Here is a 12,603-nt window from a genome sequence, read left to right as displayed (position 1 = left end):
CTTAACTATTGTCAAGTTCCTTATCAATAAACGTGAGAACAGTTGAGTCCATAGTTTGAGAATAAACATGTAATTTTCATTTATACTTTATACATAACTCATCATAACATATATGTACAAAAGTAACAAATATCTCCATTTCTATGGTTATGCAAAAAAAGGGGATCATTATTACAATATTCATCTATGTGCTTATCCTATCACCTTATACAAAAAAGTAACTTACATTTCTGTTCACATGGGTACCAAAAAAACAAAAAAGCTCACTATTACAATTTTCATTCCATGTAAGTTCATAGAGTGCCAAAGCTATCATGATATCAAGGGATTGGTCGTTTGCATGTTTTCCGATTATGCCCATATTGACCACATCGACTACAACGAGATGTGCGCTTGCCCTCTCCACCAGAAGGAATTCTTACTTTCCTTGGTCTTCCTGTTGGGCGTCTTGTTTTAGGTGGTAACACAACTTTATCACGAATATGATTAGGTACTACCCAATCTATTTCATTTCCAGTTGGATAAATACACTCTGAATATGAAGATAACAATGCTTTAGTAGTAAAATACTTGGAGCACAAAGTGTAACATGAAATGTTGTAAAATCTACAAGCAGCAATAGCATGTGCACATGGAATATGATCAAGATCAAATTGTCGACATGTGCATGAACGAGTGTCTAAATTCACTTGAGCACTAATGCCAGCATAGTTAACATTACACTCCTTGGAGTTGATAGGTTCCACTAGATATGTTGCTGACATATTATACCTAGAACGAAGTTCTCCATCAGCCCACATGGTAAGTTCAGTTGACATTGACATTGCTTGTTGTTGACGAGTCACAAACCATTTTTGAAGTAAGTTTCTCAATTCTTCAACCAATTGCAAAACCGGAAGATCTCTAGCATTTTTCAACACAGCATTAAGGTTTTCAACGATCCCTGTCGTCATGATATTATATCTTTTTTCGATAGAATATGAACGTGCCCATCGATCAACACCTATATCCATCAAATATCTTGCTGCTCTTGGGTCAATCATCTCTAGTTGCCCAAATATAAAATTAAACTCTGAAACACGATAAGCATGGGCAGCATCATGGAACAACTTATGAATTGCAGGATTCTTGAACTTTGTCTTCAAATTTTGTCCAACGTGATAAGTGCAGACACCATGCCTCGCATGGGGAAATACTTTATGTACTGCTTTCTCAATGCTACCATGTCGATCTGATATCACAAACAAATCATCAATGTGTCCAAGTGCATCATGTAGTTTTTGTAAAAACCACTCCCATGAGGCATCATTTTCTGAATCACCAATCCCAAAAGCTAAAGGGTATATCTGATTGTTGCCATCTTTACACGCTGCAATAAATAAAGTCCCTAAGTACTTTGCTTTCAAAAATGTCCCATCAACTGCAACCACAGGCCTTATTGATGTGTGAAACCCAGCAAGAGATGCACCAATCGACATAAAAAAGTATTTGAATTGATTATCACAATCAGTAACTATATCAGTAATGGTACCAGGATTTTTTTGCTCTAAAACATAGCAATAGGATGGTAAAGTGTTATAAGACTCCTCAGGTGATCCCCTAATAGAACCTAGAGCAAGTTCTTTGGCTCTCCACGCCTTATCATAACTGATTTGAATGCCATACTGCTTTCGAATGTCTGCTACAATGTCTTTTGGTCGAAATTCACAACCAATCCCTTGATATGTTTCTCTTATACTCTCACCAATCAACCAACTACTTGCATGTCGATTGTCACGAGACATCATATCTAACCGACAAGTGTGTGTTGAATAGAATTTCATTATTTGAAACATATTGGAAATCCCCAACTTGGTAGCACGAACTCGCCACTTGCATTCTTTATCAAAACATTCAACAAGCAATAACTTAGTAGTGGATTTAGTTGTTTTGAACTCAAACTTCCTTTTCAGAGCCATCATATACAACTTCCTTTGTAATTCTTTCTTACTTGAGTAAATTTGGTGTTCTTCTAGATGGTCATCACTAATTCCACTAACTATAGGTTGTTGCATCATGTTTTGTCTTTCATTTGCTACATCTTCGATTATAGTGGGATTGTCATGTATGAACCCATCACTTGTATCAATCATGGTCAAGATTTCTGCACTCTGAGCTGAACCAGTTCTGAATGAGCCAATTTGGGTCACTTGCTTATCACTAGTAGGGTTAGTATTCATTCTATAATCCTCCTCATTAATTGCAGTCTCATTCATGTTCCAATCATGAACTTTATACCCTTCATGTGACTCATTTTGAAATCTTGGTCCATTTTCACCATCAACAGTAAGAGTTTCAACTGAATCACAATGAATGTGTCTACTTTTATGCATCAACATTGAGTCCTCATTCAATTCTTTATCAATCTCAGAAGACATATGACATTCGAAATAAGAATTGCAAATTGATTTCTGATTGTGATTATCAATTCTCTTTTCAACTGTGATGCACAATGGAACAGGCAGCTTACCATTTGTACAATTTAAACCAATAAAGAATTTCACATCCCCATCATCAGTTAGTTGTATAGGACTTGTGGGTATGTTGGCATTGAATACATACTTCATTGAAAGAAAACAATTTGTTGGATCTAGCTTCAAAATATGATGGACAACCCCTAATAACTCTTTATATGATATAGTTTTCGGGATCTCAATGCCTTTACCTTTACTTCCTTCGAAATAGAAAACATTTCCATCTCGTACCCATTCTCCTTCATATAAAAACATTATTCCTACTTCATCAACCACTGAAATAACAGAATAATTCAATTAGTGGCATCAACAAACAATATTAGAATATTTTTTAGTTACATCATAGCATTAGCACCAATAAGTAGGTATTAATTTTAAAAAACTCATTCATTATTAAATACATATTATTTCATTACACATATTTATTTTTTTAATAAACAACAAATAAATAACATTATTAATCATCTTTACTACCTCAAATAATACCAATAATGATATAGAAATACAATGTATATAGTTATTAAATAAATTCAGACATTGTAACTCTAAACTATTTTAAACAATAAAAATATATTTGTTTACTAAAAGATTGGTTATGTTGTAATTTATTTAATGTCAAGGCTAATTTGCAAATGATTCAACTCAAATTGAGTATAATTAAATACAATAACAAAAATATAATGTTACTATAAAATAACTATATACAATCTTAACTTACTTCAAGTTCAACTTAACACACGTCAAGTTCAACTTAATATCCGTAAGGTTTTGATATATAACTAAAAAAGATAACTTTATATATTATGTCAAAACCCTATTAACACATATATTTACATCTATATAAAGCACAAATGTGCAAACAATACCAAAACCATCATAAAATTCCATAAGTTTTATTACTTACCATCATTTGATTTTTCCATATAGACAATATTTCTCCACGCTACACTTTTTAAGCTGATTGTTTCCTTCTTTTAATCCATTTTTTCATGGCTGTAAATGATATTAAAAAAATTATAACAATTTCAAACTTATTTAAATATTTACTACATCTCATTAAATGTTTGAAAATATTCAATAAATAAAACATGAAAGAAAAAAATATGGAAAAATAAAAATAAACGTACACTGTTTATCCAACCACAATTTAAAGCGCTTTAAGTTGAAGAAATCTGAAGAGAAACTGTGTGAGACTTGAAGAAATGCACTGAAAAGAGAGAAACGGAATAACAGGAGAAAATGAAAAAAATGAGAAAGTGGAAGAAATAATAAAAAGGAGGTGAATGGAGGGAAATAAAATTAGAATGGGAGGGAAAAAGGAGTTGATGTAGCTGAGGGGTATTTTTGTCCAGATCGGACCATTTTAGAGGCTATTAAAAGTGGAGGGTTAGTTTTACAATATTGAGGGATTTTTGTCCCTTCTGATCAGTTTTCCCTTATAAAAATTCATTTTTACTGTAACAAAAATTATTCAAACATCTCTCGTAGAACTGTACTCAATAAATTCTTTTGATAAAAATAAGAAAAAAAATATTTGAAAATAAATTTAAATAAAGTTAAATCTTTTGATGAATAAATGGAAGCTTTGTGAGTAATCAAATTGGGGTCATAATGTAAATAAACTCTTTTAAGATTTCTCAAAATTATATTGTGTTATGTGGAAGAATAAACATCTCTTTTAATAAATCATTTTATACACTCTGTTTTATATATATATTGATATATTTTTGTAATTTGCTTTTTTTACCTCATTATTAATTAATTAATTATCATAATTTATTCCATTCATTTAGTAATGATCATAGGTGTATGGGTTTAGAGGGGTGTTACAGGTTATTATTGTATTTTCTCGATAAGTAAATTAATTCTCAAATCCGTTTTTGGTTCACAAACTTGTCTTTTTCGAATAAAAAGTCATGTAGGGTTTTATTTCTTATTTCATTTTCATTTTAAAACTAAACTAAAATAAGTGATTTCTCCAATTTTTTCAAATAATCAATTTTTCATAATAAAAAGTGAATCTCATCAAGTGAGACGCACATGAAAAATACTAAGTTTACATATAACTTTATTCATTTGTGCTACACTTAAATTTAATTTATTTTTATTTAAATATTTTTTTCTTGACACTTCAACCTTCCGTGTTCTTATTTTTTTATATCTTTATTTAATGACTCCCATGAATGTTAGTATATCCCCAAGAATTTTTCATCTTGCTTCCGGTTCAACTTCTCAAATATGCAGATATGCACATAGAAATGTGCAGAAATCGGTTTGAATTGAGTAGAAAACAAGTATACACATGCCTTTGCTGTAGTTTCAGGTATGCTGGGTTTGCTACCTTGATTGTTAAAATGTCAGGGGAAGAAGAGAAGATTAACCCAAAACCCAGCTGCAACCCCTTCAATCCCACCTGTTATAAGCACTTTTCCCCCTGTTTTCTGCATTTTTCAATGCTAACCCCATCTAATTCTAGGCTTTCCCATTCATGTTCCACCCCTGAACCCCTACAAGGCCATCAGGAACTTAAATCAGGAACTGGCATGAGAGGTAAGATTTATTTATTTGTTCTTCTTTGGGCATGTTCACTCTATATGCATGGATTTTTCTTGTTTTTGTACTTCTTTCCCTTTGTTGTCTAAATGCCCTGTTTCAGTTTTTTCGCAGGTTTTGTTTCTGTTTCAGACATGGCATAACTTGTGGAACATTGTGAGTAAATAATTTAGATTTCATAAGATTCGAGAAACTACCTTCCATCGAGGCCAAAAACATGTTAAGAATGTTGGAAGTTCTCGAGACATGGAATCTAGATATGCTTATTTATATTAGCTATTTTACGATGCAGTGTAGCATCATAATTTAGATAGAGATGCTATTAGGAACTCCCATTCCTGTGACCCCTGGTTTTGAGAATGGCTTCAAGAGTTCATATGGAACAACCCCAGCTCCAGTTCTGTTCTTCAGGTTCAAATTGGTGTTCCTCCCATCAATGATCCCCTCAAGCTCCTTCAATCTGCCATTGAACCGTTCGAATGCAGCCTTTATGATTGGGTTTTCTGTCCAGGATGGCTCCATCTGGTCACCGAGGTACTCCTCATCTGGTGAATGACTTGACAGAACATCCAAAACTGCCATTATTTTTGTTGCTTGAATCTGTGAAGGGAAGCACTTTAACAAGGCAATTTCTGGCTTATGCAGAAAGTTCTTGAACTCCTCATCTGATGGGTCCTCAGTTGGCATGTTGGTTCGAGCTATTGTGGGCCGATTAGGGAAATACCCGGCATATACATATTGACCGAAGTTCACAGCTGCATGGTGCCCTGCTGTAACCCAGATTATGGTTGTTAAAACATGGATTAGATCTTCTGGGGTTTTCATGACAGGCCACCATGGCTCATCCTTCTTGTCTGCATGCCCTTTGGTTCGAACTTCGGTCCACCAACCTTGTAGCTCCTTATCAGACTCAACCAGGCTTGGGTCTGGGTAGTAGTGGTTCACATAGTCCCTAACCCACTGCTTGATGGCATCCCAAAGGACTAGACCGTCGTTGGCAAAAGGGTAATCCTCAATGGTGAGCTTCAGCCCATGCTCAGCTGTTGGATCCTCAACTGCCATCCCCCTGAAAGAAAACGACAAATTCTGATTCAGAGGTAACCAAATAGAGTACAATATCTTTTATCATATCCTTGAAACCATCTCCTATACCTTCGGATCAGGTCAGCAGGCAAAGCTTCCATGTCAAATCTCCAGAGCTGGTCATAGGCAGCAGAACTGAGCTCAATGGCATACTTGCCCGGCGAGAAGCAGCTCTCAATGATTCCACCTGCATTTATGAGGCTTTCCCGAGCAAGAGCATTGATCTCCATTGTGTACCTGAGATGAGGATGCAGGAGTCTATAGATTGGGTGCATAGCGCTTAGTTGCCGGTTAGCTGCAATGATGTATGGCTCAGTACAACAGTGAGTCCTTAGCCTGCAAAAAATACAATCCCAACCAAGTGGTATCAGCTTGTTCTGATCGTTGAATTGGTAAAAGCCCGGTTTATAGACAATGAGCAGAGTCTCGAATCATTTTACCAGTGAACAACAAGCTGGTGATAACCAGAGTCATGAGCACAAACATGAGTTTTGGCCAGCCTCCATAGCCAGCAACTCGTGGCATCCCAGCCTGGTGTGAACACTTGCTTCCACTGCGGCTTGTCACCAACTGGCGGCCTAGTTAGCTCGATTGCAAGAGGCCTCAATGTGCCCTCCATGGTTAGGAAGAACAGAGTTCGAGATCCATACAATGTCGTGCCTTCAATCTCCCTCACTTTGTTCACATAAGGTAAGAGAAGGTCATGATAATCCAATATGAACAACTTCTTTTGTTTCAAGGCCTGCAGTGACAGAGACAACAGAACCAGTTCTTCAAACCCCCTTAAGATCTTACTCATACAAAGCCCAAAAACGGAGCCAAAGGCAAAATGGGGTCCAACTAAACAAGCTCACAAGGGAGTAGAATGGGCGTTACCTCATCAATAGTCATGACCCCTTTGATCTCTTTCTCGATCAGTTCTGCTGTGATCAATGATTCTGGAGGACCATAGATCTCAGGATCCAGTTCACTCTTCAAGGGCCACTCCTGCATGAGAAGGGCTTGAATTCATGTAATTTGATCGGAAAAAACGGATTGTTTGGACTCTTATCTCCTACTACATTACTAGTGTTTGACAGAATGAACATACTGTAACCAACTGTAGGCTATACGGGTTGAGACCAGCAAGAGCCTGCCGAGAAAACTCCTCATCCCTGAACCAAGCAAATTTATCTCCTGCAACAGAGGAACTTTGATTGAGCAAGGACTAGATCAATCTCAAGAAAAAGGAGAGGAAGAGAGGAAGAGAGAAAGAGATCAGGCATACTGTCGATCATTGCAGGGGTTTCAAAGAGCAAAATATCTCCTTCTCTTTCAGCTATAGTCTTCACCAGTCTTGGGATGATTGACTGAAAGAAGTTCTTGCTCTTGGGCAAGGGGACTCCTTCTTGAAACAGTGAGTCTATGGCAGTGAAGTAGGGAAATCCAAGGTGTGGATCCAGCAGCATGATCTCCACCTGAGGCAGCAGCGCGTGCAGCACTGATTTCAGCGTCTTCGTCGAGAATGTCATCTGCTTCACTTCTTCAAACGCTTCATCCCTCGGCACATACACACTGCTGGTTCTCTTCTCCGACAACGGGTCTACATCAATCAGCTCAAAACTTCAAACAAATTCATCATCAAAACACAATACATAAATAATACCACTCATTACATACCTTTCTTGGAACTAGGACGCCCGGTTCTGCATCTCCTAGGGTAAGGATGATCCTTGCCGCCAATAATAGGGCGGGCAAGATCCTCACTATCATCAGGATCCCCAAGATCATTGTAAGTATCGTAATCATAGATCCTATCAGACGTCTTGCGTTCTCCCTTTCCATTTCCGCGCAGATTCTCCAACTCCATCTCCCTTAGCTTCGTCAACCCGCTTGGTGTCTCGTCCGGCAAGTAAGACTATTTCATAATTCATGCACAAACATGCATTAAAATCTAGAAAATACACTTCCATGCATGTCATATACCCCTTTTTTTCTTTTTAATCTTCTTGTTACTCAAAATGATTAGTTGCAAGTTTCAATCCAAAGTTAAGTGGGCTTAGAAGCCCAACATGAAGCTAAAGTTAAGATGGGCCTTGGGCCGACCCTAGCCCTCAACCTGCACTGCCTAACTAAGGCTAGCCGGAGCCTAACTCAAGCCCAACTTGACTTGATTTGTTTATGTGCCTAAAACTAATTGATGGTTCTCAAGGATAACAATCTTTTAAACTAATGACCCAAGAAAAGGAAATATAGAAGGGGAGATTAAAAAGATATAAAACCTTGTTGGTGAAGAAGATTCTCTTCTTAGGGTTATCAAACTTGGAATGAACCCATGAGCTGCAATTGATATGAATGGGGCCATTGTGTAATCCATCAAGCACTATGTTGTTGATGAACATCTCCTTGTGGTGTTCATTCTCTACCAAAATTGCACCAATCTCTCCAAAACCTGCAGGAACTATGAATTCACTCTCATATACCACCTCCTCCTTTTCATGCCTCACTTTGTGGGCATACCCCTTGATTGTTCCCTTCTCCAAGCCTGTCCCTATTTAAATTAACACCACAAATAAAAGCAAATTATAAAAATAAAATAAATAATATTTAATACCTTAAAAAATATGCCACTTCCCTATCATCTTTCATCTCATGTATAAAGTTGTGAAGATATGATAACAAAGTCAACTTTATTTTTATAATATTTGCTTTTAACTTTTTACAAAGAATAAAAGTTCATCACCCATTAAATCAACACATGGTAACACTAATTCCATTAGGGTTTTTCTATGTTATCACATCACATGGAAGAGTATCATCCAATGAGAAATAGCCACGTGGATAGAATGATCTGAGTGATATATTTTACCCAACATTTTAATCAGGCACATCAATGATAGCAAAGAGACATGACCCATCATATGAGCACATGGTCAAGTAGTTTATTTAAATTTCTAGTAGATTCCCCCGACTGAATGATTGTTTTGGATACCAAACTTTGAATCGGAAGCCGTTTTTTAAGAACTTTGTTTTCAATTGTTTTTTGTCACATATTTTGAGTAATAATAAAAAACATAAAAAATATTATAAAAAATTTTCAATTGTATGTACAATTACTATAACATATTGTAGAGAAAACTATTATTTATATTGAATTGAATCTTCAAGTAAAATTTTGTTCTTTGAAACAATTCAAATTTGATTTTAGAAACTTATGTTTGGTAATTACTTTTAAAAATAAATTTTAAAAACTCTTATTTGATAATTGTTTTAAAAACGATTTTAAAAAATAGGTTTTAAAAATTATTTCTTAATATTTTGTTGAGTAGAAGTATATTTAAGGGCTTAAAATATTTTTAATAATTTTAAGTATGTTTTAAAAGTATTTTTTATATTTAGTATTTTATTTTTAATTATTTTATATGTTTATATAATTATTTTTTAAAATAATTAAAAAAATAAGTAAAAACTCCCAAAAATAATGAACTCTTTATTTTTTATTTTTTGAAATAGAAAATAGAAAATAATTTCTAATTTTAAAAAAAATAATAATAATTTACACGGAACTTAACAACAGTTTTAAAAAATAGACCTCTAATTCAATACATGCCTGAAGACTTGACATATCTCAGCATCTAGAGAGAAAAAATGGTGCAACATCGTTTCAGAATTCAACTGAGCTTGCAGGATCTAAGAGACCAAATCCTTCTTTAACTGCTATCATCTCCTTCCTACAACTTACCCGAGTCGACCTCTGCGCTAACAAGCTCCAAAAGCAGCGTTTTCCCAACCAAATCCGCATACACATCAAGAGGCTTCGTAATCCCTAGATCGGACAGCAACCCTGCAGCAGCCGCCCTAACGACAGCCTTAACCGATGCCGCATTCTCCTTCGACGTCTCCACTCCTCTTACATCAGTGGCAGAAGCTCTTATGCAGAAGCACTTTTTCTTTCCATGGAAATTCAGGGTTGTCCTGCTGGGGAGATATGCAGGGCTGCTGATACTTCTTCCATGGCTGAGGATGAAGGGTTTGTGTAAGAGGGAGGAGGAGGATTGAGTAGGGTTCAGTCTATGGAGCTGATAATGAGAAGCATTCATCATCATCTTTGGTGGAGATTTCAAGGAGAAATGATAAGGAAGAAGACTGTCTCTGATATCTCTCTTTGTGTAAATGTATGTATGCTAAGGCCAGAATTTATAGAGGTAGATCCATAGACTGTTGTGCAGTGATATCTCTATGAATATTTTATTTTTTGATTATCAAATGCATTTTTTGTTTTTTATAGAGGTATAAAATAAAATAAATCTTTTTATATTTTTTTATGATGTGATGTGACATGAAATAAGATGCCTTTTTATTTAAACTTATCCAAAAATTAGTCCATTCAATGAGCAAACTCTCTCTCAAGACTTAAGTGGGTTTGATTGTTTGTTTGTTTGTTTTTTTATTTTTTAATTTAAATAAAAAATATCAAATTATTTTACTTTTTACTCTGCCAAAAATGACTCACGAATATCAATTTATATAATTAAAATAAATTTATTATTAATAAAATTTATGAATTATTTTAAATTGAATAAAAAATTAAATATTTTAATTATTTTTATTCAATCAAGAAACAAATACTATTTAAATAGTTTTTAGTTTTTATTTTTTATTTTAAAAAAAAACATGTTTGAGTATATGTAATTTTCATTTAAAAGAGTTTTGAGTTCTAAAAATATAAAAATGTCAATTTAATATTATCAAATTTCTCTTAAAATTTGAAAAGAAAAAAAAAGGTTCAGATATTAATAAGAATATCGCTTAAATATATTTCAATTTAAAAAAATGGGTCATTGTGGACCCCGTATTTCGGCTCATGCCTTTCCCACTCGATAGCGAACTTGATTTTTATTTGAAAAAATTGATTTTTATTGATTAAGAAAATGACTTGGAGTCGCCACTTATTTTTGCTTTATTTTTAAAGAGTAAACAAAATAAGAAAGAAAAACCTTAAGTGTGACTCCTTACTTTGGACAAGGTGGTATGTGAAAAACCGGATCGGGTTCGGGGGTCAGGTTACTTATTGGGAAGGTACAGTAAAGACCGTAACATCCTTCTACGCCCCTAAAATGGGTCTCTACTAATAAAATGAAGCAATCATGGTAATTGATTAATCGAGTATGGATACCAAATGAATATCACTCAAAACAAAATAACTGAATGAATATGAAAGGCAAAGGATGTACCTGAGTGATGAACCGGTTTAATTAAAAATGAGTGACAGTTCAGGAGACTTGACCGTCAGTGTTATCGGAGTTTGCCTTTTGATTGTGGACGGAAATGGATCTGGCGAATCGCGAGTGTCTGACGAGCCAAGCTATCCGGGGAATCTGAATTGTTGGCTGCGGATGCTCTCCGGGTAAGCGCTACCAGAGGATCCGGACATGTCTGACCGAGGAAGTTGAATCGCCCTCCTCTCCCATCTGGCATCAGGCGCCGGATGTGAGATATCCGGAGAAGGTGGAACGTCGGCCGGATAGAATTTCGAATGTGAGATATCCGAAGAAAGTTGAACGTCGGGCGGATAGAATTCTGGATGTGAGATATCCAGAGAAGGTGGAACGTCGGGCGGACAGAATTCCGGATGTGAGATATCCAGAGAAGGTTGAACGTCGGTCGGACAGAATTCTTCCCCGGGTGGAATGAGCTATGCCGCGCGTCGCAAGGGGGGCCGTCTGCGTGTGCAAGGGAGAGAGAGCCACGTGGCATTTTTTAGAGAGGATCCCACAGATAGGTGAAGGTTTAGAGAGAGAAACGGGTTTGGAGGTATGGTTAAATGGGTATACACATGGGTATATATGGTAGAACATGGTTATGAGTAGCATGAAGGATGTGTATGGGTTGTATGGTTATGGAGGCTTGAGTGAGTGGTTTTAATGGGTATGTGAAGGAGTGAAGGATAGCATGCACCCGTGAGACTCCATGTAAGTGAGGGAGTGAGATGGAGAATGAATGAGAGGAAAATGGGTGTGGTGGAGGATGCTTGATTCCTACAAGCCTGAGTGAGGAAATGGGTATGGCTGACGCGAACAGTGAAGAAGGCGTAGGCATGTGGTAACTGTGTTATTCATCATGAGAACATGAAGCCTTTGCTTGGACAAGTTAAACTTTTCTCCATGCACATGGGTCATTTACAAGGGAAAAAAAAAACGAGAATAGCAAAGAGGACCAAAACAGAGCATATATGGGCAGATAATCACATTCAACCCAAAACCATCTTGTGGCTTTGGATCGAACTAACAAGCTCTTTCCCTACTCTCCGCGACTCCGCCTGAGCCTCCTCTCCCAAACAGAACAACCTCCTCCCCCTTTTTCTTCTCTTTTTCTTTCCCAACTGCTCTCCTATTCCAGCCATCAGCCCCGTCTCCATTCTCAACCACCACCATGGTGATGGTTAGTTCCCCCAGCCACGCGTCTCCAGTAGCTC

The 12,603-nt window shown here is 36.2% G+C and overlaps 2 protein-coding genes across 2 annotated transcripts; both read right to left on the bottom strand.

The window, feature by feature from the left end:
• Positions 1-320: 320 nt before the first annotated feature.
• Positions 321-2,417, bottom strand: LOC132254936 (uncharacterized). Its single transcript, XM_059742017.1, has one exon. The coding sequence runs from the start codon at positions 2,415-2,417 to the stop codon at positions 321-323; it is 2,097 nt and encodes a 698-aa protein (XP_059598000.1).
• Positions 2,418-5,227: 2,810 nt separating this feature from the next.
• LOC100257867 (linoleate 13S-lipoxygenase 2-1, chloroplastic) lies at positions 5,228-10,334 on the bottom strand. Its single transcript, XM_002263818.4, has 9 exons — positions 9,871-10,334; positions 8,411-8,679; positions 7,809-8,046; positions 7,417-7,731; positions 7,240-7,325; positions 7,026-7,136; positions 6,590-6,891; positions 6,219-6,485; positions 5,228-6,132 (listed from the first exon to the last, which is right to left on the bottom strand). The coding sequence occupies exons 1-9, from the start codon at positions 10,232-10,234 to the stop codon at positions 5,373-5,375; spliced, it is 2,712 nt and encodes a 903-aa protein (XP_002263854.1). The 5' UTR covers positions 10,235-10,334; the 3' UTR covers positions 5,228-5,372.
• Between the last annotated feature and the right edge of the window lie 2,269 nt (positions 10,335-12,603).

This window comes from Vitis vinifera, chromosome 13 (genome assembly GCF_030704535.1).
Source record: "Vitis vinifera cultivar Pinot Noir 40024 chromosome 13, ASM3070453v1".
NCBI classification, from domain to species: Eukaryota; Viridiplantae; Streptophyta; class Magnoliopsida; order Vitales; family Vitaceae; genus Vitis; species Vitis vinifera.
The sequence above is the reverse complement of the archived record's forward strand: the minus strand, read 5'-3'. Positions and strand labels throughout refer to the sequence as shown.

Excerpts from the sequence above, each read along its gene's own strand:
- LOC100257867 (XM_002263818.4), bottom strand. The coding sequence starts at position 10,234 with ATGATGATGAATGCTTCTCATTATCAGCTCCATAGACTGAACCCTACT. Across the intron at positions 8,680-9,870 it reads TAGCGCAGAGGTCGACTCGG|GGACAGGCTTGGAGAAGGGA; the intron begins GTAAGTTGTAGG and ends TAATTTAAATAG. Across the intron at positions 7,732-7,808 it reads GCGTCCTAGTTCCAAGAAAG|ACCCGTTGTCGGAGAAGAGA; the intron begins GTATGTAATGAG and ends TGATTGATGTAG.
- LOC132254936 (XM_059742017.1), bottom strand. The coding sequence starts at position 2,417 with ATGTCTTCTGAGATTGATAAAGAATTGAATGAGGACTCAATGTTGATG.